This window comes from Sapajus apella, unplaced genomic scaffold, assembly GCF_009761245.1.
Source record: "Sapajus apella isolate SASKATOON/1434 unplaced genomic scaffold, GSC_monkey_1.0 scaffold62, whole genome shotgun sequence".
Lineage (NCBI taxonomy): Eukaryota > Metazoa > Chordata > Mammalia > Primates > Cebidae > Sapajus > Sapajus apella.
In genome coordinates this window covers 4955777-4982018 of record NW_022437002.1, presented here as the reverse complement: position 1 = coordinate 4982018, position 26242 = coordinate 4955777, and the positions used below count along the sequence as shown (strand labels likewise).

The following is a 26242-nucleotide window of genomic DNA, read 5'->3' as shown; positions in this document are numbered from 1 at the left end:
AGCGCCGGACCCATTTACCATTCCTTATTAATAAGAGGGCACCCATTTTTAGCTGGGCACATTGTACTCAGTTGAGAGAATATGTTTCCCAGGCTTCCTTGCAGCTGAATGTATGGCCATGTGAGTATGTTTTGGCCAATGAGATGTAATCAAAATTGTGCGAACTTCCAAGGCAGTCTTTGTAAAAGGAAGAAGTTGCATCTTTCTTCCCTTTTTCCTTCCCACTGTTTGGACTATGGACCATAGTGAGGTGACCTTAAGATTGAAAGCCGAATACTGAGGATGGATGAACAGCCCTGAAGTGCCTACTTTTGGACTCACATTTCATGGAGAGAGAAATTTCTGGCTGGGTGCAGTGACTCATGCCTGTAATCCTAGCACTTTGAGAGACCAAGGCAGGAGGATAGCATGAGCCCAGGAGTTTGAGACCAGCCTGGGTAACACAGGGGGCCCTCATCTTCATGAAAAAATAAAACTAATAGCCTGGTGACACACCTGTGCTCCCAGCTCCTTGGGAGGCTGGGTGGGAGGATTGATTGCTTAAGCTTGGGAGGTTGAGGCTGCAGTGAGCTGTGATCACACCACTGCACTCCAACCTGGGTGATAGAGCAAAACTCTCTCAGAAAAAAAAAAAAAGATAAATTTCAATCGTAAGCCATTTTCTTCTTTTGTTGTTTGCAACTGAATGTAATCCTGTTACATTGTTACATTCCTGCTGCTGTTGAAGCTGTTTGCCTGCCTCCCACTAGGAAGCCTAAGGGTCCAGATCCTTCCCCCAGTCAGAAGAGTAGGGAACTAGAAAAAGGCAAAGGCACTGCCAGGCAAGAAAACGCTGGGTCTTCTTCCACAAGTCTGGGAAGTAAGCAAGACACCAGAATGGAATGGTAGGTGAGCCTAGAAATGGTTTATTATATACAAAGACTTTATTAAATACATAACACTGAATGCTAGACTAAGACATTTGGACTTTATTCTGTAAATCCAATAAACAGAAATGTTGGAAGACAGACCAGTTGGGAGTCACCATCTAATCCACCCTTGTCTGCTTTTTATAAATAACGTTAACTGACCCATCATTTACTGGAAGTGGCAGTCAACCTGTGAGGAACAGGGAACCAAAAAGTCCACCTTGGGAATGATGGGAGTCGGGGTGAAGGAATTGGGGGCAGAGACCAGGGACAGCAGTTGGGCCAGGCTCGCTCAGAGTCTCCGCAATATGGCGGCCTTGGAACCACCTGACCAGCAGGAGGCGGAGCTCCGCCCCAGCTCTCCCGGCCCCACCCCGCTCGGCCCCGCCCAGCGCACCCCTCGACCCGGGCGCTGGGGTTGTGAGGTGTCTGGGCGAAGCGCCTGCGCAGTAGGCAGCGCGGGGCGGAGGCTTTATAACCATTTCGTCGCTGCCGCTCGGCTCCTATCTCCGGGAGGGCTGCTAAGGCTGTGGCGGCGGCGGCGGCCGGGCGCCGGCTGAGGGGCACTGAGGCGGGAGCTGTGGCGGCGCTGGGCGCCCCTGGCCCCTTGGCCTCTGTGGGCCATGGGCTCCGAGAAGGACTCCGAGTCGCCGCGCTCCACATCCCTACATGCGGCCGCGCCCGACCCCAAGTGCCGCAGCGGCGGCCGGCGCCGGCGCCTCACCTTCCACAGCGTCTTCTCCGCCTCGGCCCGCGGCCGCCGCGCCCGGGCCAAGCCGCAGGCCGAACCGCCGCCCCCGGCCGCGCCGCCGCCACCCGCCCCGGCCCCTGCCGCGGCCCAGGCCTCGCCGCCCGAAGCGCTGCCTGCCGAGCCGGCCGCCGAGGCCGAGGCGGAGGCCGCGGCGGCGGCGGCGGAGCCCGGGTTAGACGATGAGGAGGCGGCGGAGGGCGGCGGCTCGGGCTCGGAGGAGGTGGAGTGCCCGCTGTGCCTGGTGCGGCTGCCGCCCGAGCGGGCTCCGCGCCTCCTCAGCTGTCCGCACCGCTCGTGCCGGGACTGCCTCCGCCACTACCTGCGCCTGGAGATCAGCGAGAGCAGGGTGCCCATCAGCTGCCCCGAGTGCAGTGAGCGACTCAACCCGCACGACATCCGCTTGCTGCTAGCCGACCCGCCGCTCATGCACAAGTACGAGGAGTTCATGCTGCGCCGCTACCTGGCCTCTGACCCGGACTGCCGCTGGTGCCCGGCCCCGGACTGCGGGTGAGCGCGGGGGCGTGGCGCGGGGGGCGGCGGGCTGCGGCGGAGGGGCGTGGCTGGGGGCTGCTGGGACCCCGGCAAGGGGCTGGCCGCCGGGGGCGATCCTCTGCACTCCGTGTGTGTCCCAAGCAGGGAAACCAGCAAGGCGGCAGTTGCGGCGGGGTGGTAACCGGTAACTAACCGTCAGGCAAGCCCATACAAGTCGGGTAAAGGCACCTGACACCCCGCCCCTGCCCCAGGGCTCGAGGTGATTGCTAAGCAGTCGGTGACGGGAAGGGAGCGCTGTACCTCAAGTTAGGAGACAGGGAGAGGCGGGTTTTTCTGTCGAGGGAATGCCCTCTGTCCAGAGGTGGGGGGGAGTATTCTTTTTTTTTTTTTTTTTTTTTTTGGAGACTCGCCCAGGCTGGAGTGCAGTGGCGCGATCTCGGCTCACTGCAACCTCCGCTCCCAGGTTCAAGCGATTCTTCTGCCTCAGCTTCCCGAGTAGCTGGGATTACAGGTGCCAGCCACTATGCCCGGCTAATTTTTGTATTTTTAGTAGCGGCGGGGTTTCACCATGTTAGTCAGGCTCGTCTCGAACTCCTGACCTCAGGTGATTCGCTTGCCTCGGCCTCCCAAAGTGCTGGGATTACAGGCGTGAGCCACCGTTCCTGGCCAAGGCAGGGAGTATCTCTTATGAAAGCGGGGAAGGGATATTTGGCAAAGGAGGGAATGAGAATATTCTGAGGGGGGCAGCGTCGGAGGGGTGTGTCTACTTTGCTAGGGGCAGACTTAGCAGCATTGCAGAAGAAGGCGTGTTCTTCCTGACAACCACTGGTGAAAGTTGGGATGGAGGTGACAGGCGAATAGGCTCTAGGGTACTCTGAGCACTGTGTGCCCTGTGCTACGCTATTGGGAGGCACTCTGCCTTGGGTAGGGGGAGGGATGGACAGACATGTTCTTTGTCCAGAGACTCAATGGGGCACTGAGAAGAAGAATGCCCAGAGATTGGTATGGTAGGAGAAATTGTGTTTCCGAACCCCTTTGATCTTGAGTTCTTGATGACAGTCTTTTTAATGCACCATGTATGCTGAATTTTAAAGGGCAGTGAATTAAAATATGCAATATCTGCAGAGACATAATACACCAGATTTAACTATCTGAAGGATTCAGTAGAGACCCTCCTCGCCCCTCTGCCTTTAGAAGTCTGATTGATTTTTACTGTCAATGTTATCCCATGAATGGTTGCACGCAGGAAGAGGGGCTCATTTAAGTAATTGGGAGTCCAGACAGTCATTATTTGCTCTGTGACCTTGGGCAGATAATTTTATTCTTATGTGTCATGTTTTGGCGACAAAAAGATGTTAGGGACTCCTTGCAGCGTATAAATTTAATGCTAGTTAAAAAGTTGTGTGATCTTTAGCTTCAAAGGAGTTAAGGACTTTTAATTGTAGCTTATATATCAGGGTTGTTTTGAGATCTCCATGGTGCTGCTGGTTGTTTCCTTTCAAAAGGAGGTATCTCGGAGTGTCTAGAAGAGTAAGAAGAGTTAACTTCTGTTTCTAATTCTGACAGACTTGTTTAGAAATGGGTGTGTTACTTAACCTCACTGAGATGGAGTTTCTAAATTACTTTGAAATGTGTGGTCAAAGGAGTGGTGTTTATGGTGGCTCACTTTCCCTTTCAGTTAATAAGTATCAGGAAAGACCTTTTAGGTTCATGGAACTGTTTATGTCTGGTGATCTTACCGGTTCTCTGAAGTTAATTTATATGATATTAAAGTTTTACAAATACTGTTGATCTATTTTCTTAACCAAACGAATATTAAGAGAGCATGGACCAGGTGTGGTGGTTCATGCCTGTAGTCCTAGCACTCTGGGAGGCCAAGGGGGGCAGATTACCTGAGGTCAGGAGTTTGAGATCAGCTTGGCCAAAATTGTGAAATCCCATCTCTACTTAAAATATAAAAACTAGCCAGGCGTGGTGGTGCACACCTGTAGTCCCAGTTACCCAGGAGGCTGAAGCAGGAGAATCACTTGAATCCGGGAGGCAGAGGTTGCAGTGAGCTGAGATCAGGCCACTGTACTCCAGCCTGGGTGACAGATTCTGTCTCAAAAAAGAGAGAGAGAGAGAGAGAGAGAGAGAGAACACTGCAGAGTTAATTTTGGAATAGTACATTAACACCTTTCTGAGATGTGAGTTTCCTTGAGTTCTAAGAAATGTGGCATCACTGATCATCTTTCTGGAGAAGCTCCCCTTTTGTTTTTTATTTTTCTAAAGTCAGTTTCTGTCCTTGAATATATCAATAAAAATGTACAGAAAATAATTTTCAAACTTGGTGACAACTCTCAACTATTTGGAAAAGAATGATAATCATATATATATAGTCATATGTATAAACTATGGTTTTTTTATATGAATCATCTATGGACGTAAGGTGGAGTTTCGGGGAAGAAAGCTGGCCTCTCAATACCTGTGTGCCAGGCATATATAATTTAATTTGATCCTCACAACTTTGTGAATTAAGTTTGATACAGTTTTACAAATGAGGAAACTAATTTTTTTTGGGGGGGGAAGGGGAGGGAGGGAAGGAGGGAGGGGATGCTGAGGAAACTAAAATTTAAAGAAATTGAATGACTTGTTCAGGGTCATGTAACTAGTAAGTGGTGGAACCAGGCTTAGAACAGGGGTCTTAATTCCAACCAAGGCCAATATTCTTTCCACTCAGCCTCTGTGTTAGAAAGCTTTGGCTTGTCAACATAGCCCCATTATTGAGGATGCTGCTGCTTGGGTGCATTTCATTAAGTGTAGCCTGAGGACAACATTGAGAAAGCCAAAGATACTAGAGTGTAGTTAGTTTCCTTTCTGATTCCTGTTAACAGCCTCCTACTAGCTACCTCATTTTTCTTGTCTGAAATAGGCCTAATTCTTTCCTGATTTGAGAGGTTTAATTAATGTTTTCACAGTGTTTTGAAATATTTAGTTGAATGTGGTTACAGGGAGTAACTTTAAAATTCTATCAGTTGCCAGATAGATGCCTGAGTTCCCCCTTGGGATGTGGCTAGTGGCTTTGCACCTCTTTTTTTTTTGAGACAGGGCTTCACTCTGTCACCCAAGCTGGAGTGCAGCAGTGGTGCAATCACTGCCCACTGCAGCCTCAACCTCCTGGGCTCAGGCAATCCTCCTGCCTCAGCATCTCAAGTAGCTAGGACCAGAGGTGCATGTCACCAAGCCCAGCTAATTGTTATTATTAATATTATTGTTATTTGTAGAGACAGGGTCTCCCTGTGTTTCCCAGACTGGTCTCGAATTCCTGGGCTCAAGCTGTTTTCCGACCTTGGCCTCCGAAAGTGCTGTGATTATTGCTGCCTCTTTTTAATGCCAGGAAAAAAAAATAGCTTCTATGTTCTTACCGGATGTCGTGGTTCCCTTGTTTTGTTTTGAACAGTGTTGTGTTGTTTTGTTTTAGAGATGAGTCTCGCTCTGTGCCCAGGCTAGAATGCAGTGGCATGATAGTAGCTTACTACAACCTCGAACTCCTGGGCTAAAGCAGTACTTCCATCTCAGCCTCCTGAGTAACTGGGATTATAGGCATTAGCGACTGTACCCAGCTCTTTTGTTTTATTTTTTAAACAAACTGTTCTATTCTTCTGGGGCTGGTAAAGGTCATGGATAAACACTAGAAGTCCAAGTCCCAGTTATGTCCTATTCCCATACCTGACCATTTTTACTTTACTGCCCACAGATAAAGTTCTTGCCAGCCACATTTATCAAGTCTTCCGTCTGCCTTGTTTGTATGTGCATTTGGTAGGGTGAGGGGGGGCATGTGAGCAGTCTTACAGGTTCTGATCATTAGTTTTACTGTAATTACTCATAATAACAAGAACACCATACATTCAGAGATTCATGATTTGTTTACAGAATATTTGTAGGATAGAGCAGAGGGTTTTGGATTTTTCTTTTCTTACACTCAAATATGATTTTATTTTATTCATAAATAAGGGAAGCAATTTTAGTGGGAAAACATTCACATGATTTAATATGCTAAGAATAATATTGCCTAGTGTAATCTTAAAACAAGCTGTCAAATGAGATAAAATTATTTCAAAATACAAATAACTGATTTTTTTTATAGTTCTTTTTAGTCTTCAGACTATAATCCCATTCAGACATAATTTCATTTTAGTCTCATCTAGGTAGATACTGACAAATACATTTTATAAAGGAGAAACCAATTCAGAGAAGTGTAAATATAGGGTCTAATGTTTCATAGCTAATAACTGGTACAGTTGATCTTTTACCTTTAGAGTGAGTCTCTGTCCAAGTATGTCTTTTCAGAAACCTCCAAATCATGTAACTGTAATGTTTTCCTCTCAAGTGCCCTGTTGTCAATCTTGCTACTCTTTTTTTTTTTTTTTTTGAGACGGAGTTTCACTCATGTTACCCAGGCTGGAGTGCAATGGCGTGATCTCGGCTCACCGCAACCTCCGCCTCCTGGGTTCAGGCAATTCTCCTGCCTCAGCCTCCTGAGTAGCTGGGATTACAGGCACGCACCACCACGCCCAGCTAATTTTTTGTATTTTTAGTAGAGACGGGGTTTCACCATGTTGACCAGGATGGTCTCGATCTCTTGACCTCGTGATCCACCCGCCTCGGCCTCCCAAAGTGCTGGGATTACAGGCTTGAGCCACCGCGCCCGGCCAGCAATCTTGCTACTCTTTAAGCCCTTTCAGAATCTCTAGGAGACTGAGGGGTGAGCAAAGTAGGTAACAGAAAATTTCCTGGTGTACAGGGGCAGATCTTCTGTACAGATGAATAAGAAGAGATAAGGCTGTCTTGACCTAAATTCTTTGTGCAGGTCCACCTCTTCAGCCTCTCATTGCTGCCCCTGTCCCCTGTAGAATCCTTCCTCCCACCTGATCCCAGGAGATAGTATCAGCTGTTAGCCTTCCCAGACAACTAGACTGGACCATCCCATAAACAGGAAGCTTCTGTTCATCCCTAGCACATTTATGAGGGAAGAGCAAGCTCTTTGAGCAAGACAAATTTCAGTCTGTGAAGGAGGATTTTTCCTTCTGAAGCCTCCCTGGACCTTTTCGTTTGATTTGGCTCCATGCCTCCTGTTCCACAACTTTTCCCTGCATTTCCCCACTCCATACCACCCCCTGCTCTTGTGCGTGTACACCATCCTCCAGCCCAATGTCTTTCTCAGGTTTGCCAAAGTACTTATACAAAGGAGAACATTTGTATCACTCCCCTGCTTAAAACTATTCATTGACTACCTAACTTATGACTTCTCATTATGTCTTTGAGAACTTATTTGATCTATTCGTATCATTTAAGCTCCTGTATAGTCTCCAACCATCTTTTGATTTTATTTTCTATTTTTCACTTACATCACTATTTCCTAAGCTATGTCATGGGCATTGCTTGAAATAAAAAATGTTTTGTGAGGAAATAAGCTTGAAAAATATTGGGTTAAACAAAATAAAACAAGTTTATGAGTTTCTTAGAGTCTTTAAATATGCTAATATGCTTATATGTACTATAAATCTTCAATATAATATAATTTCTCCAACTTAGATCACCAGGAAACATGTTTTTGTTTTTTTCTGTAGCATTTTTAAGGCTTAACTCAAACTTTCCCTAAACTCGTTTAATAGTTATCATGCTGGCCTGCCTTTGGTTAGTGTCCCTATTTAACAATAAACCTTATGCTCGGAATAGATTGAGGTCTCACACCTTTAGACTAGGATATCTATATTCCAACATTTCTACAACTCTGTGTACGAAGTCTTTCAATTAGGTCCTAGAAGAGTGTGGTACGTAGGTGATTTTTGATGAGAAAGAAAAGAAAAATGAGCAGCATAGTTCTCAGAGGAGGAAAAGAGGTGAGAGGGATAAGCAAGAATAGAATAGACAGGTGATCATTCCGTTCAACAGACACTTTTTTTTTCCTGTCACCCAGGCTGGAGTGCAGTGGCATGATCTCAGCTCACTGCAACCTCCACCTCTTGGGTTCAAGTTATTCTCCTGCCTCAGTCTCCCGAGTAGCTGGGATTATAGGCACGTGCCACAATGCCTGGCTAATTTTTGTATTTTCAGTAGAGATAGAGTTTCACCATGTTGGCCAGGCTGGTCTTGAACTCCTGACTTCAAGTGATCCACCTGCCTCAGCCTCCCAAAGTGTTGGGATTACAGGTGTGAGCCACCACACCTGGCCTTAACAGATACTTTTGGAATGATACAATGTTGAACCCTGGGTGAGTACTGGGTATTAACAAAAAGAAATTAGACATGGTCTTCTTGACAGGAAGTTTTACCTGGTAGAGTAGACAGATGATTGATGCATACATATCACATGACACAAAAATGTCATGTGATGAATACTAAAGAAAATATATTTTCTTTAGTGCTCTTAGATGCTCTTTAATACTCTCAGATGCTTCTTTAGTGCTCTTAGATGAACAATACATTTTGCGTGATGGTTTCAAGAAAGATTTCACAGAGGAGCAGGCATGGTGGTGTGCGCCTGTGGTCCCAGCTACTCAGGAGGTTGAGGTGGGAGAATTAGTTGAGCCCAGAAGTTCGAGACCAGCCTGGGTAACATAGCAAGACCCCATCCCTGGGAAGTGACTAGAAATCAACCTGAAAAGGTGGATTGGATTCAGGTTGATAGGCCTGTATAAGCCATGCAAATAAGTTTTGGATTGAAGCACTTTCTCTCTTTTTTTTCTTTAAAGCATTTTAAGCGAAAGAGTAACCTCATGATAGATACAACCTTATAGAATGGAATTTGGGTGGAGTGGGGAATAGGGAAACAAGATTAGGAGGCTCTTGGAGTTGTCTAGCCTAGAGATGGGTCTTAAATAGGGCAGGAAAAATGAAGATGGTAAGCTTGGCCCATGTCTACCACCCTGATGCCTACTAGAGGTTTATTTGGAAATGGGTAACCTAGTTATGTTACATGACTTGGGGATGGAAAGTACAGATGTAATATAGGAACACATTTCTTTAACCACCAGAGTCTGTTGGAGCATGATCAAATTTATACTAATGGAAATCTTTTTTTCCAGGGCTGAAGCTAGGTAATGCTTTGGTCCAGCTTGTCACTTTATGATGTTTCTGAAGATTTAGGAAATTAATAAAATGAGTACAAGTTGTATGAACTTAAGTAGCGGGGTGGTCTGTATTCTCTTTCTTTTTTATTTTTAACCTTTTGAGATAGGGTCTAACTCTGTAACTCTGCTGCCTGTGCTGGAGTGCAGTGGTGCAATTTCAGCTCTCTGCAACCTTGACCTTCCAGGTTCAGGTAATCCTCCCACCTTAGCCTCCTAACTGGGACTACAGGCATGTGCTACCACATGCCAATGCACCCCACCACACTTAGCTAATTTTTTTTTTGTTGTTGTTATTTGAAGACAGAGTCTCACTCTGCCGCCTAGGCTGGAGTACAGTGGCGCAATCTTGGCTCACAGCAACCTCTGCCTCCTGGATTCAAGTGATTCTCCTGCCTCAGCCTCCTGAATAGCTGGGAGTAGCTGAGACTACAAACATGTGTCACCATGCCTGGCTAATTTTTTTGTATTTTTAGTAGAGGCAGGGTTTTGTCGTGTTGGCCAGGCTATTCTAGAACTTCAGACCTAAGGCGATCTACCCACCTCGGCCCCCCAAAGTGCTGGGATTACAGGCATGAGCCACCATGCCTGGCCTAATTTTTGTATCTTTCGTAGAGGTGGGATTTCACCATGTTGCCCTGGCTGGTCTTGAACTCCTGGGTTCAAGTGATCCTCCCGGCTTTGCCTCACAAAGTGCTGGGATTATAGGCATGAGCCACTGCACCCAGCTGTGTCTGTATTCTTCACAGCATGTAATTTTCTACACCTTTCTTTTACCTTCTAATTAGCAAGCCTGAATGCTTGGTTAAGCTAAAAGAGCAGAGTAGGAGAGATGCATCAGCGTGGGACATGGAAGAGAAGGAACAAGGTGGACAGGGCAATTGGTTTTTAAAAAGATTAGGTTGTTTTTCTCTTTTCTTTTGTTTTCTTTTTATATTAGACAAGGTCTGGCTCTATCACCGAGGCTGGAGTGTACTGGTATAATCTCTGTTGACTGCAACCTCTACCTCCTGGACTGAAGCCATCCTCCCACCTCAGCCTGCTGAGTAGTTGGGACTACATCCAGGCACCACCATGCCTGGCTAATTTTTGTATTTTTTTTGTAGAGATGGGGTTCTGCCATGTTGCCCAGACTGATCTCTAACTCCTGTGCTCAAGTAATCCACCCACCTCAGCCTCCCAAAGTGCTAGAATTACAGGTGTGATCCACTGTGCCCAGGCGAGGTTTTTTCTAACTATTGGGGAAAAAGATTACCCTATTCAGAACTTAGTGGGTTACTGCTAAAATGGGTTTATATGAAATTTTAGGATTAGGTTACAGTACCTGGCACATAATAAGCCAATAGATAAATAGATACATTGCAAAGATTGCTTTAGAGCAGAGTGATGGCCTAGGAGAAGACCTAGAATGCCCTGGGGAAAGTCAGACAACCAAAATAAAAGAGGGTCTCTGTCATTCATGCAACACAGATATTTTGAGCATGAACCAGTATACTAGACTGAGATTAAAAAGTGGATGATGTGGCTGGGCACAATGGCTCACACCTGTAATCCCAACACTTTGGAAGGCCAAGACGGGTGGATCACTAGGTCAGGAGCTCAAGACCAGCCTGGCCAAGATGGTGAAACCCCATCTCTACTAAAAAATAAAAATTTAAAAAATTAGCCAGGCATGGTGGCAGGCCCCTGTAATCCTAGCTACTCAGGAGGCTGAGGCAGAGGGTTGCTTGAACCCGGGAGGTGGAGGTTGCAGTGAGCCGAGATCATGCCACTGCACTTCAGCCTGGGTGACAGAACAAGACTCTGTTTAAAAAAAAAAAAAAGTAAATGCTACGTCTCCTTAAGTCCAGTGTGGTTTGGGAGGCAAGCATATAAACAGTTACAATATAATGTGATAGGGTTATAAAATAATTTTGCACACCCACAATGTAGGCAACCAGCTGCTTAGAGAGGTTAAGTATATTTTACAGAGAAGACACTTGCATTGGTTAATGGGTGCTTGTCAGGGCAAGAAGTAAGGACAAGACATTTCTAGGTAGAAGGAATAGCATATGTAAAGGCCAGGAAGTAGGACAGACTGTGTGATGTTTTTACACCATACATCTTTCAGGACAAGAATCTCACATGCAGTTTTAGAACATGTTTAGCTACATTTTATTGTGGCAAGTACCTGTACCTCCATTTGGTGGAATAGAAGCTAAGGTTTGGATTTTTTTTTTTTTTTTTTTTTTGAGACAGAGTTTGTCTCTTGTTGTCCAGGTTGGAGTGCATATGGCACAATCTTGGCTCACTGCAACCTCTGCCTCCCCAGTTCAAGCAGTTCTCCTGCCTCAGCCTCCCGAGTAGCTGGGATTACAGGCATGCGCCACCACACCTGGCTGATTTTTGTATTTTTAGTAGAGGCAGGATTTCACCATGTTGGCCATGCTGGTCTTGAACTCCTGACCTCAGGTGATCCACCTGCCTCAGCCTCCCAAAGTGCTGGGATTACAGGCTTGCGCCACCATGCCCAACCGGTTTGGAGATTTTAATAGCTCTGTGTCATGCAGCATGAGTCAGAGGCAAGAGTGCATCAGACCAGGTACCCAAAAAAAAGAATGCCGAATCTTATGCCCTAAGTAGTTCTGTCATAGTAACAGATTGCTGTGGATTCATGAGTATTTGAGGGGGTTATTTTCCTTCCTTGGGCACCAGATTACACACTCAAAATTGATGTTGTCAATCCTATCAAATACTCCTCTTTTTTAAAAAAATTAAAAATGGGCCAGCAGCGTGGTGGCTCACACTTGTAATCCCAGCACTTTGGGAGGCGGAGGCAGGTGGATCACTTGAGGCCAGGAGTTCAAGACCAGCCTGCCCAACATGGTGAAACCCCATCTCTACTAAAAATACAGAAAAATTAGCCAGACATGGTGGCAGGTGCCTATAAGCCCAGTACTCAAGAGGCTGAGGCAGGAGAATCGCCTAAACCTGGGAGGCAGAGGTTGCAGTGAGCCAAGATCATGCCATTGCACTCCAGCCTGGGCAACAAGAGCGAAACTCGATCTCAAAAAAAAAAAAAAAAAAGAAGAAGAAGAAGTAGGGTCTGGGGGGAATGTTAATAAACATTTACTTTTGCCATTTGAGGTAGGAATGGATGATGAAGTGTTCAGGGCTCCCTATTGGCTGTCCACTTAATTTGTATCTTTAGAAGTTAACTTAATACTTCTCTGAGGTCATCCAGTAACTTTCCAATTTAATGCAAAATAAGAAGTAAATCAGTTTCTTGAGGAGACACGTTGTTTATCTTTAGTAGTTATTTTGCAAGTTAGGTGGGATAAATTTGCTCAGAACTCCTACAGGCTATGAATCATTTACATTATAGGTTGACCTATTCTCACTTTGTTATTTCTGAGAAGAGTTTTATTTTTTATTTATTTATTTATTTATTTTTTTTTTTTTGAGACGGAGTTTCACTCATGTTACCCAGGCTGGAGTGCAATGGCGCCATCTCGGCTCACCGCAACCTCCGCCTCCTGGGTTCAGGCAATTCTCCTGCCTCAGCCTCCTGAGTAGCTGGGATTACAGGCACGCATCACCATGCCCAGCTAATTTTTTGTATTTTTGGTAGAGACAGGGTTTCACCATGTTGACCAGCATGGTCTTGATCTCTTGACCTCGTGATCCACCCGCCTCGGCCTCCCAAAGTGCTGGGATTACAGGCTTGAGCCACTGCGCCCGGCCTTGAGAAGAGTTTTAATACAGCTGTATTATATAACATCGGGGATATGTTGTCATTTATATTTTCAGCATCAGTCTCAGATCAATTTACAGAACCTATGGTAAACATTAGAACTTGAGTTGCCATGATTAACATCAAATGTACCTTCAAATAAACAAGCAAACTGTAGAATAAATCCCAGAAATGTTATTAGTGTTTTGTACAAGTTATTTGAGATCTTTGAATATTGGGTGAGAGTGTGGAATAGAGGACAGAATGCAGATGGCAACACAGAAACCTGCAGTTACTGATCTTTTTAAAAACTGTGTGATAGACCAAGCTTGGTGGCTCATACCTGTAATCCCAGTGCTTTGAGAGGCCAAGGTGAGAGGGTTGCTTGAAGACAGGAGTTCCGGACCTGCCTGGGCAACAAAGCAAGACTGACCCCATCTCTACAAAAAAAATAAAAATAAAAAAAGTTAGCTGGGCATGGTGGTATGCACTGCTACCTGGCAGAGTGAGGTGGGATCATTTAAGTCCAGGAGTTTCAGGTTGCAGCAGTGAGCTATCATCACACCACTGTCCACAAGCTGGGAGACAGAGTAAGATCTTGTCTCCTTAAAAAATAAATAAATAAATAAATAAAAATAGTGTGATGAAACTTTCATAACTTTCCATTTGTTTCCATTTATTTATTTATTTTCAGACAGGATCTCGCTCTGTCACCCAGGCTGGAGTGCAGTGGTACAAACATGGCTCACTGGAGCGTCAACCTCCCGGCCTCAAGCAGTCCTTCCATCTCAGCCTCCCAAGTACCTGTGACTGCACGCATGTGCTGCCACCATTTTTTTTTTTTTTTTTTTGGCGGCAGATTTTTGCTCTTGTTGCCAAGTCTGGAGTACAGTAGCACCATCTCCGCTCACTGCAACCTCCACCTCCCAGGTTCAAACGATTCTCCTGCCTCAGCCTCCCGAGTAGCTGGGACTACAGGCGTGCACCAGTATGTCCAGCTAATTTTTGTGTTTTTAGTAGAGACAGGGTTTCACTATGTTGGCCAAGCTGGTCTCGAACTCCTGACCTTGTGATCCACCTCATCCTCCCCAAAGTGCTGGGATTACAGGCGTGAGTCACTGTATCTGGGCTTTTTTTTTTAGAGAAAACATCTCGTTGCTATGTTGCCCAGGCTGGCCTCAGAATCTGGCCTGAAGCAATCTTTATGCCTCAGTATCCCAAAGCGCTGAGATTACGGGCATGAGCCACCTCACTTGGCTAAAATTTTATTTTATACAAGTATTATATTGTCTTGTTAGAGTAATCTGAGCATTTAATTGACATACTTGGAATTAATCAGAAAGGCTAATAGTTATATAAATCTATTGGATTGTTTGTGTGAGACTGATTCTTGGTAAATGAACATGAACTACAAGAAATGGTTGACATTAGTGCTGATAAAGTCTGAATCTTTACGTAAAGAATATGTGTCACAGCTGAGCGCAGTGGCCTGTAATCCCAGCACTTTGGGAGGCTAAAGCAGGCGATTCACCAAAGGTTAGGAGTTCGAGACCAGCCTTGCCAACATGATGAAGCCCCATCTCTACTAAAAATACAAAAAAAGGCCGGGCGCAGTGGCTCACGCCTGTAATCCCAGCACGTTGGGAGGCCGAGGCGGGTAGATCACGAGGTCAAGAGATCGAGACCATCCTGGTCAACATGGTGAAACCCTGTCTCTACTAAAAATACAAAAAATTAGCTGGGCATGGTGACGCGTACCTGTAGTCCCAGCTACTCGGGAGGCTGAGGCAGGAGAATTGCCTGAACCCAGGAGGCGGAGGTTGCGGTGAGCCGAGATCGCGCCATTGCACTCCAGCCTGGGTAACAAGAGCAAAACTCCGTCTCAAAAAAAAAAAAAAAATTAGCCAGGCATGATGGCAGGCACCTGTAGTCCCAACTACTCTGGAGGCTGAGGCAGGAGACTCACGAACCCAGGAGGCAGAGATTGCAGTGAGCCAAGATCACACCACTACACTCCCTCATGGGTAACAGAGCGAGACTTCATCTCAAAAAAAAAAAAAAAAAAAAAGTGTCAGAAGAGAGAAAGGGAGGTATGGACTTAATGCTATTAATGTATGAGATAGAGGCATGGTATTCTTGTATTCTGGAGCCTATCAAGACATTTCAAAGTATAGATTTGAATTGGAAAAGTATGGAAAGATAAGATGAACTTTCAAGAGGAGATGCTGATCATAAGTCCATTTAGGGTTATTGTCTCTGTGACTACGGTCAGACCAGCTTTGCTGTGGAACTTAAGAATGAAAAAGTAGCATGGTGGCTCAGGCCTGTAATTCCAGCACTTTGGGAGGCTGAGGCAGGCTGATTGCTTGAGCCTGGTAGCTTGAGACCAGCCTGGGCAAAATGACAAAACCCCATCTCTACACAAATTACAAAAATTAGCCAAGTGTGGTGGTGCACACCTGCAGTCCCAGCTACTCTGGAGGCTGAGGCAAGAGGATTGCTTGAGCCTGGGATGCGGAAGTTGCAGTGAACCAAAATTGCACCACTTCATTCCAGCCTGGGTGACAGAGTGAAACCCCATCTCAAAAAAAAAAAAAGAAACGAAAAAAGAAACTTGAAACTTGCTTTAGTTTTTGTGATAGCTCTTTATTTCACTAATGTTCTGTTCCTTCATATAAACAAATACTAATCTCTCTAAATATAGCAAACTGTCAAAAGGAAATAGTTTTGTACCCTGTTATTTATGAAACTTGCTATGACAAACTACTCCTAAAGCAGCTTCAGCTATGACTGAATAAATGTTAGAAATCCAGGATAAATATGATACTCCACTTCCATTTTTATCTTCCTCTTCCACCTCCATGTTTTAAAGGAAATAAATGATTTGTGTTTTTAGAATCTCAAGAAACTTACAGCCGGGCATGGTGGCTTGTGCCTGTAATCCCAGCACTTTGGGAGGCTGAGGCTGGTGGATCACCAGAAGTCAGGGGTTTGAGACCAGCCTGGCCAACATGGTAAAACCCGTCTCTACTAAAAATGCAAAAAACATTAGCAGGACATGGTGGCTTGCGCCTGTAATCCCAGCTACTAGGGAGGCTAAGGCAGGAGAATATCTTAAACCCGGGAGGTGGAGGTTGCAGTGACCCGAGATTGCACCACTGCACTCCAGCCTGGGCGACAGAACAAGACTCTGTCTCAAAAAAAGAAAAAAAAGGAAATTTACTTTCTTACATGGGATATATTTTACAGTTGGTCAAATGTGCTTATGTGTGTGTGTGTGTATTCTTTTCTCTGTATCATATGTGATAGTGGGATAGTGCCAGTGTTAACAGTGATGAATACTGTCTCTTTTGGTTAGATCGTTCTTACCTTACTGGTATCACTTCCTGTTTCCTTACCTAGTTATGCTGTTATTGCCTATGGCTGTGCCAGCTGCCCGAAGCTAACTTGTGAGAGGGAAGGCTGCCAGACCGAGTTCTGCTACCACTGCAAGCAGATATGGCATCCAAATCAAACATGCGATATGGCCCGTCAACAGAGGGCCCAGACTTTACGAGTTCGGACCAAACACACTTCAGGTCTCAGTTACGGGCAAGAATCTGGACCAGGTATAAGTTGGCATTATCTAATTGTCTCTTTATTTGGTATTTCATGATGTGAGCCCAAATCTGAAAGAGATTATCTTATTGTATAACCCAAGTGTACTCCAAAGGATCAGAGAGCAGAAAATATCATTTGGTAATACTTTCTTTTTTTTTTTTTTTTTGAGACGAAGTTTCACTCATGTTACCCAGACTGGAGTGCAATGGTGCGATCTCGGCTCACTGCAACCTCCGCCTCCTGGGTTCAGGCAATTCTCCTGCCTCAGCCTCCTGAGTAGCTGGGATTACAGGCACGCACCACCATGCCCAGCTGATTTTTTGTGGTTTTAGTAGAGACGGGGTTTCACTGTGTTGACCAGGATGGTCTTGATCTCTTGACCTCGTGATCCACCCGCCTTGGCCTCCCAAAGTGCTGGGATTACAGGCTTGAGCCACCGCGCCCGGCAATACTTTCAATATTATAAGAGATAGAGCTTCTCTCTCTGGCAATTACAGGTTATCCAACCCATATAAAATTGAAATGCAACAAAATTGAATTGTGTAGTTCCTACTTTCTTAGTAATATGTCTCAGATTGGAGAGCAATTAGTTCGTTTTGTTTTGCCAAGGGCTTTTTCAAAACTTTAATTGTGAACAGAAAGACATTTACTTAGTATTAAACCTATACTGTTTGCCTTCAAGCTGTAAGTGCATCACTGCCTTTGGAAGTAGAGTACAGATGGAATAAAAGGAAACAATATTAGTATAGATTAATGATTAACTTTAAAAGGAGGAATGTCACACATTTGGCTCCAACCTTGACAAGTCAGAGTAAACCTATTTTAAAATGTCAGTGGATTTATTACTTTGTACTTTATTTTACTGATGTCATTTGGGAGAGGCTGGTAGGAAAGATTTGCCATTTACTTTTTCCTGACATAGCATAATTTCCTAAATTGTCATTTTATTAGGATAGTTCATAGCTTGCTGTGAAAATTATCAAGTATATGCTACATAGCATACCCAATTGTTTTTAGGTTTTGAATTTGAAAGTATTATGGGAAGGGATTGTGGGCTGTGTTAATGGCAAATCACTATGATACGGGTTGAATCTGAAAAATAAATTTCCCAAACTTAAGTTTTTCAAAATGTAAAGCTGGCTGTGCCCAGTGGCTCACGCCTATAATCCCAGCACTTTGGATGACCGAGGCAGGTGGATCACAAGGTCAGGAGATCGAGACCATCCTGGCTAACACAGTGAAAGGGGGTCTTTACTAAAAATACAAAAAATTAGCCGATGTGGTGGCACACGCCTATAGTCCCAACTACTCAGGAGGCTGAGGCAGGAGAATCGCTTGAATCCAGGAGGGGGAGGTTGCAGTGAGCCAAGATCACGCCACTGCACTCCAGCCTGGTGACAGAGCAAGACTCAGTCTCAAAAAAAAAAATAAATAAATAAAATAAAGCTAATTCTAGGCTGCAGGCTATTCTTTCTGTAGGATTCTTCTTTTAAAATCTGCCAGCCTATTAACTGGTAGAAATTTATTTTTCTTGGAAACATCTTTCTCCCTAAGGAAGTCTCCTTGCTAGAGTGTGCTTTAAGTGCTGTGTAAGATGCCAGTTGTTGGGATGGGCAGCTCAATATAAGACAGGATTCATTTTATGAAAATTCCTGAGGTCTAGACATAGCCAATTTTCCAGTAAAGTGGGTTGTACAGTTTGGAGGGTTCAGTGAAGAGTTCTTGACTGCTGCCTTATTTCTTACATATACTCCTTGGAATAATTAAATCAAACTGAGTTTAACTGGGGATGTTTTTCTACCCATTCTTCCTCCCCGGCTCATAGCAGATGACATCAAGCCATGCCCACGATGCAGTGCTTACATTATCAAGATGAATGATGGAAGCTGTAATCACATGACTTGTGCAGTGTGTGGCTGTGAATTCTGCTGGCTTTGTATGAAAGAGATCTCAGACTTGCATTACCTCAGGTAAGATGGGAAATGCATCTGCTGCTTTAGTAGTCTTATTCTCTTACTGATTAGGGAAAAGGATGTCAAAGAGACACAGCCATTCTCTCATTACAGATTAAGAAAGCTGTGAAAAGTTCCTCTGACAGGCTTCTCTTATGTTTATACCAGCTACTATTCTAGATCTTTTTACCTTTCTTTGCTTTTGCTTTTTTTTTTTTAATTAGATGGAAAATCCCTCTGGTTACCCAGACTGGAGTCCAGTGGCATGATCTTGGCTCACTGCAACCTCTGCCTCCCAGGTTCAAGCAATTCTCCTGCCCCAGCCTCCCAAATAGCTGGGATTACAAGCGCCCACCACCATGCCTGGCTAATTTTTGTATTTTTAGTAGAGATGGGGTTTCATGTTGGCCAGGCTGGTCTTGAACTCCTGACCTCAGGTGATCCACTCGCCTCAGCCTCCCAAAGTGCTGGGATTATAAGCATGAGCCACCATGCTCAGCCTCTTTCTTTGCTTTTATACATGCCATATTCCAGGTAGTCTGGACTTGCTCTTCCCTTTTTGCTGTCTTGCCTCTATACTTGTTCATGTTCTTTCTTTTGCCTAGAATGTTTTCTGCCCGCCTTCCAGTATCCTCCTTTTATCTCAACTTGTTCAGTTCTTGTTCTTTAAGAACCACTTAAATGCCATTTCATCCATATTGCCTCTCCTTTTTCTCCCTCATTCTTTGACTTTCTTTTATCTTTTGTCATAAGTATTATCAGTACTTTATGTGTGATACCCTGCTTTTTGCCAGCTAAAACTAACTACAGTATCCTTTTCCCTGACTAAAAGCTGTTCAGGCTTTATGTTACCCTTTTTTGAGCTGAACAGACTCCATCTTGGCTTCTTCATTTTAGTAACCTTCTCCCCATTAAGTATATAACTGTAGTATAAAACAAGGTCAGACTGACTCTGGGCACCCAGAAATGACTTTATTGATAAGAGGCCGAGTAAAGTGGTATCAGCAGAGCCTGGAAATGCAGCTGCAGTGAGTGCCCAGAGACTGCCTTGACTCTAAGTTTATGTCTTTCATGACAGCTGTACTCCTCACACCTGGCACTGTTTTATTTCTTATGTATCAGTTTTTCTTTTTAACTTTTTGCTTGCTCTGCCTTTGTGAAAACTTTGTTTCAACTAGGTCCCCCCCTTTCCTGTTAAAACTAGTGTGTAAAAGACCACCTAACTTTTTTTTTGGGCCAAGAGAATTTTGGGCATTAGCCACTCAGTTGCCGGCTTAACAAAGGACTCATAATTGATTCTCAGAGTGTGGCGCACTCCTTGACTCGCTCGGGTACAACATATGCCTCACGTACATGTCTTATCTTACTTAACTGTAAGTAACTTGAGGCTAGAGTTGTGACCTTTTTATAGCGTTTTGCATTTAGTGAGTTTCCAAGGAATTCATTGAGTGATTTTTTTTTTTTAAGACAATTTTTTTTTTTTTTTGCTCTGTCGCCCAGGCTGGAGTGCAGTGGCTCGATCTCAGCTCACTGCAACTGTCACCACCTGGGTTCAAGTGATTCTCCTGCCTCAGCCTCCCAAGTAGCTAGGATTACAGGTGCCCGCCACCACACTGGCTAATTTTTGTATTTTTATATTTTTAGTAGAGACAGGGTTTCAACATGTTGGCCAGGCTGGTCTCAAACTCCTAACCTCAGGTGATCCACCCATCTCGGCCTCCCAAAGTGCTGGGATTACAAGCATGAGACACTGTGCCCAGCCTCATTGAGTGAATATTAAAATATTGTTCTGGAGGAGTTCGTATTTACAAACAAAATGTTAATATTTACAAACAAACATTCATTGTGTGAATGAAACACCACCTTCATTTCCAATTTGTCAAACATTTGAGTCCTTATATGTACTAGTCATTGGGGACATAGAGGTGAATAAGATATGATCCCTATTTTTTTTTTTTTTCTTTTTCTTTTTGAGACGGAGTCTCACTTTATTGTCAGGCTGGAGTGCAGTGGCATTATCTCGGTTCACTGCAACCTCCGCCACCTGGGTTCAAGCAGTTCTCTTACCTCAGCCTCCCGAGTAGCTGCGACTACTTGCGGCCTACCACGCCCAGCTAATTTTTATATTTTTAAAGATGGGTTTCACATGTTGGCCAGGATGGTCTCCCTCTCTTGACCCTGTGATCCACCCACCTCAGCCTCCCAAAGTGCTGAGATTACAGGCATGAGCCACCACACCTGGCCATGATCCTTATTTTCAAAATTGCTTTTCCCATCTAGTAGAGAAGATAGCACAGAGAGAATGGGCAAAAATGGTTGGGCACAGAAGGACTGAAAGTAAAAGTAGCCAAACTCAGAATACCAAGCTGATACAAAGAGTATGGTGAGATATTTTTATATCCTCTCCCAGAAACATGGTTTGCAGTATCTATTAGGTGTGGTAGGACATATGCTAAGAAAACTACACAAATCAGAGCATTCATTAGCTACATGGTGCAGTGTGTCTGGATGGGATGGCAAGTGCATGAGACTATGCAGAATCCCAAGTATTGTCACTCATGGAAGCTAGATCAGTTTTGGTAGGTTGGGGAAGATAGAATTCAGCAGAGAAGAACAGAAAAGGAGTTTCAAGTCTGGAAGCCTGTCTTTATAACAACAACCAAAAAAGTTAAAGAGTGCAGAGCTCTAATAGTCTGGCCTTGTCCTTTGCTCTCCTTTGTGTAATATATTCATTTCTTGTAACCTATTCTGTTAATCACTCTTATTGAAAAGAAGACTGCTGCTGTTATCAAGCCCTCTGATAACAATATCTGAATTTGTAATGTTGACATTAACTTCAGTCTGTTTCCCCTGCAGCCCCTCTGGCTGTACATTCTGGGGCAAGAAGCCATGGAGCCGTAAGAAGAAAATTCTTTGGCAACTGGGCACGTTGATTGGTGCTCCAGTGGGGATTTCTCTCATTGCTGGCATTGCCATTCCTGCCATGGTCATCGGCATTCCTGTTTATGTTGGAAGGAAGGTAAGAAAGACATGCTGGTTTCTGTGCTTGTTTCAACCTTAGGTTTGTTGGTAAAGGTTTGAGGGAAATGGGAAGGAGCTACAGTTCAGAGCTGCCTGAAAACCAACTGGTTCTTAGATAAAAATAACCTTAATTTCTTAAATGGATTTTCATAAACCCCCATGAGATCTGAAAGTTCTTATTAACATCCTGGGCCTGGCTTATCTCAGTGACTTAAAGGTAGAATGCTGGGCTGGGCATGGTGGCTTACATCTGTAATATGTGGCCTAGCACTTTGGGAGGCCAAGGCGGGTAGATCGGTTGAACCCAGGAGTTTGAGACCAGCCTGGGCAACAAGGCAAAAACCCGTCTCTACGAAAAAAAAAAAGATAGAAAAATTAGCTGGGTATGGTAGCGTGTGCCTGTAGTCCCAGCTACTAGGGAGGCTGAAGTGAGAGGATTGCTTGAACCCAAAGAGACAGAGGTTGCAGTGAGCTAAGATCGCACCACTGCACTCCAGCCTGCGTGAGAGACTCCAAAAAAAAAAAAAAAGAAAGAAAAAGAAAAATGTAAAATGCTTATTTCATTCCCCTGAATTATTTTGTCTCTTTTTGGATTAACTTTGTCTGTATTAGTTTATATCTTCCAGGTCTGAGTTAGGTTGTAAGATGCCTATTTGGGGTGGAGGATATGTTTTAATATAGGTAACTTACAAGTGAATATTCACCTGTCCTTTTTTCCTCTGGCAAAAGATTGATGTCCTAACCTGCTAACCTGGATTTTCTTTTTTTATTCTTAGATTCATAGCAGGTATGAGGGAAGGAAAACCTCCAAACACAAGAGAAATTTGGCTATCACAGGAGGAGTGACTCTGTCGGTCATTGCATCCCCAGTTATTGCTGCAGTTAGTGTTGGTAAGCTAGTCAGGACCACACCTCTTCTCTCTCAGCTTTCTGACAATAGCAGTTTAGCCAGACGGCCAGGTGTTTCTCAAAGACTCCTGCATTTTATGCCAATCTACCTTGATAGTTAACTCCATTAGGCACCATGATTATGATTATTTTTTAGTTTTTCAGCCACACCAAATTATATTAGAGTGTGTGATCTTTTGTTCTTAAGTTAGTGCCTAGAACTCCATTGGGCACATAGAAAAGGCTGAATTAAAGAAACTTATTTTAAGCCCTAGTTTTCACCTTTCGTCTTCCTTCTCCTCTACTTGCCATGAAATTCACAAAACAAAATTATTTTTGTTTTGGTTTGTTTAATGCCTCACATTATTTTGGGAGGCATAAGAGTTTATTTTAGAATAATAATAGTGTAACTAACACTTAATGTGGCTCTTTATGTGCCAGGAGTGGTTCTGAGACTTTTGCATGTATTTAATCCTCACAATCCTCACAAAAGGAAGCACAATTTTACTAGAAAGGTGCAGTAATTTTCCCAAGGTCACTTAGCTGGGACATGAATCAAGGCAATCTGCCTTCAGATCCTGTGCTCTTAACAGCTAAGCCATTCTACTTCACACAGCAGTACGATTTTGGAATTAACATCCTGCGGAGATCCTAAACTCCAGACAGTAGTCATTTATTTAATATTTGATTTCTGATTGGCTCAATTGGGTTAGCATTTCAGCAGCGATTAGAAGAGGAGAAAATGAAAGCAACATATATTTACTGTGAAAGGCACAGTACTTACATTCTCATTTGATTATTGACAACCCTGGGAAGATAGGTCCAAGGTTATAAAGCTAGTAAATGGAGCCAAGAATCTAATCCAGACCTTTCTTATTTCTAGTCTGGTCATCATTCTGTTACACCAAGCAACCTTTTTGGGATAGCCATTTTCTGTCTTTCTTTCTTTATAAAGCGGTTTGTCCATGCCCAGGCTGGGAAGAATTCAGGGCACTTGCAACCTAATGGCCCGTTGACATGTTTCCTTCTCTTCCCCCAGGTATTGGTGTCCCCATTATGCTGGCGTATGTTTATGGGGTTGTGCCCATTTCTCTTTGTCGTGGAGGTGGCTGTGGAGTTAGCACAGCCAACGGAAAAGGAGTGAAAATTGAATTTGATGAAGATGATGGTCCAATCACAGGTAAAAAGCAGGATGTTTATTTCCATTTGAACTTATGATACACAAGATAAAAGTCAGTAAAATTCAGCACATTTTATAGGGAGATTGTCATTGGATTACTTTGGATAATGAGCTTTGTAGGGGGTAAAGTATTTTTAGCTTTTCATTTCTTTGTTCCAAAGTTATTAGGTTAATTCCCCTGGTACTTGCCTCTGTGTGGTAGGTACAAACTAGTAGGATTCCAAGTAACTCCAAGTATGCTGGTAGTAGTAGTGATTGTAATAAAGTCTTTATATCTGCACAGTACTTCATAATTTTCAGAGTATTTTACACGGTTATCTCACTTGCTTTTTACAACAAACAGCTCCCTGATGAAGGAGGATGGGGCTGTTATCCCCATTTAAAAGGGAATTTCTTTTTTTCTTTTTTTTTTTTTTGACTAGTCAAGTACACTAGTGAGAAAAGGGGGGAAAGAGTAAAACAAGGAGTTTGATCTGTAACTGTGAACAATTTTAAATGGGAATTTCTTTAAGCTTTTGTCTCACTATCTGTTAAGAGCTTCACAGAGCTGAGGCAAGAGCAAGTCTTCTGACTTCTACTTTAATGTGGCTTCTATTTTACCATAGTAACTAACATAGGGCACAGAGATCCCCAAAGGTTTCTCTAGCTTTCTACTAGAAGCTTCCTATTAAAATCAGCACATGACCAGGCGCGGTGGCTCATGCCTATAGTCCCAGTACTTTGGGAGGCCAAGGTGGGCAGATCACCTGAGGTCAGGAGTTCGAAACCAGCCCAACGAACATGGAGAAACCCCGTCTCTACTAAAAATACAAAATTAGCTGGGCATGTTGGCACTTGCCTGTAATCTCAGCTACTCGGGAAGCTGAGGCAGAAGAATTGCTTGAACCCCGGAGGCAGAGGTTGTGGTGAGCTGAAATCACGCCATTGCATTCCAGCCTGGGCAACAAGAGCGAAACTCCATTTCAAAAAAAAAAAAATCAGCATGTGATCTAAACATATTTTTTAAATCATATTTGGTTACATGGAAGCAACAGTGTAGTGGAAAGAATAGTGGACTTGGAATCAGAGGACCTTAGACAAGTCATTTAGTTTTAAATTCCAGTTTTCTCATCTAAAATTGAGGCTATTAATGCCTACTTATTTGGAGGATTAAATGTGAACATAATGTTAAAATACCTGATGTGTGGTGACTGTACACAGTACCTGTTTATTAAGTGAACACATTAGTACCCTGATGAGTCATTGCAGGAAAATGCCCTACTGACTGTTTTGATACTCTGCTGTCCTGAATTGAGATGTTTGGTTCTGTCCCTAGTGGCAGATGCCTGGCGAGCCCTCAAGAATCCCAGCATTGGGGAAAGCAGCATCGAAGGCCTGACTAGTGTATTGAGCACTAGTGGAAGCCCTACAGATGGACTCAGTGTTATGCAAGGTCCTTACAGCGAAACAGCCAGCTTTGCAGCCCTCTCAGGGGGCACACTGAGTGGCGGCATTCTCTCCAGTGGCAAGGGAAAATACAGCAGGTAAACAAATAGATAATTTCTGACAGAAATGGTTAGAATTATAAGAAGTAACACATTGAGCCATTTCTCTGTGCCAGGCTTGTGACATATATCATCTTGCTTTGATTTAATTGTTGCTGTTTTTAGTTTATTTTTTTGTTTTTATTTTACTTTTACAAATAGGAAAAAAGCTTAGAAAAAAGGTTACATCAGTTATGCAAAATTCAGTGTTCTTTCCACTGCATCGTCGCTGCCTCTATGTAAAGAATAATCCTGACTTCAGATTCTCCCTTGACTACCTGATGCTGCCTGCTTCAGGAAGGGAGAGCAGACATTTTTATAGAAATTCTAAAGCTGTGTTCTCCATTAGGCTTGTCATTGGCTTTCAGTAGCATTTATACTGTTCTATGGCTTATTGATGTTGGGCTTTGGGGGTGGGTTTTTGGTTTTTTTTTTTAGTCTGTCATCCAAGCTGGAGTGCAGTGGCACAATCATGGCCGCCTGCAGCCTCAACCTCCTGGGCTCGAGCAATCCTATCACCTCAGCCTCCTGAGCAGCTGGGACTACAAGTGCACACACCACACCCAGCTAACTTTTCAAATTTTTTATAGAGATGGGGTCTTGCCCTGTTGCCCAGGCTGGTCTTGAACTCCTGGCCTCAAGCCATCCTCCCAACTCAGCCTCCCAGGGTGCTGGGATTATAGGTATGAGCCCTAGCTGGTTTATTGATACTGCGATCCTTATTACCTTTATATTTCCATTTGATAAGGAAAATCAGTTCTATGTACTTGTGTCGAAAATACATAAAGCTTTGTATTTAACTAAAAAGATTGTGACTTGCTTGGTCATTTCACTAGTTAGGCAGACCAGAGTATATATTTTCAGAGGAGCATACCATGTTGCCTGAGAAGTAGTTACTTGAATGCACTGGAGCAGAAAGACTTACCAAGAGGTAAAGGTGGAACAAAGCAGGATAGGAAGGTAGGGATATGGTTGCCTTCAGCTGTGAAAAGGATTAGACTTTTATGCCTCATACCAAGAGGTAGATTAAGATGACTTGGCAGAAGCTAAAGGGAAACTAATTTTGGTTCAGTATAAAGAACATAGGAAAAAAAAAAAAAAAAAAA

The 26242-nt window shown here is 43.9% G+C and overlaps 1 protein-coding gene across 5 annotated transcripts in view; it reads left to right on the top strand.

The window, feature by feature from the left end:
- The first annotated feature begins 988 nt into the window (after window positions 1-988).
- Window positions 989-26242, top strand: part of RNF19B (ring finger protein 19B) — a 29311-nt gene continuing 4057 nt past the window's right edge. For 3 of the 5 annotated variants that reach the window (XM_032246802.1, XM_032246800.1, XM_032246803.1), the window contains exons 1-7: window positions 989-2166; window positions 16375-16580; window positions 18398-18542; window positions 21381-21543; window positions 22322-22436; window positions 23473-23613; window positions 24929-25136. In XM_032246802.1, coding sequence (XP_032102693.1) covers window positions 1532-2166; window positions 16375-16580; window positions 18398-18542; window positions 21381-21543; window positions 22322-22436; window positions 23473-23613; window positions 24929-25136 — 1613 coding nt within the window. In that variant the 5' untranslated portion in view covers window positions 989-1531. The remainder of the gene's footprint in view (window positions 2167-16374; window positions 16581-18397; window positions 18543-21380; window positions 21544-22321; window positions 22437-23472; window positions 23614-24928; window positions 25137-26242) is intronic. The other 2 variants (XM_032246801.1, XM_032246804.1) reach the window with 1 other exon arrangement.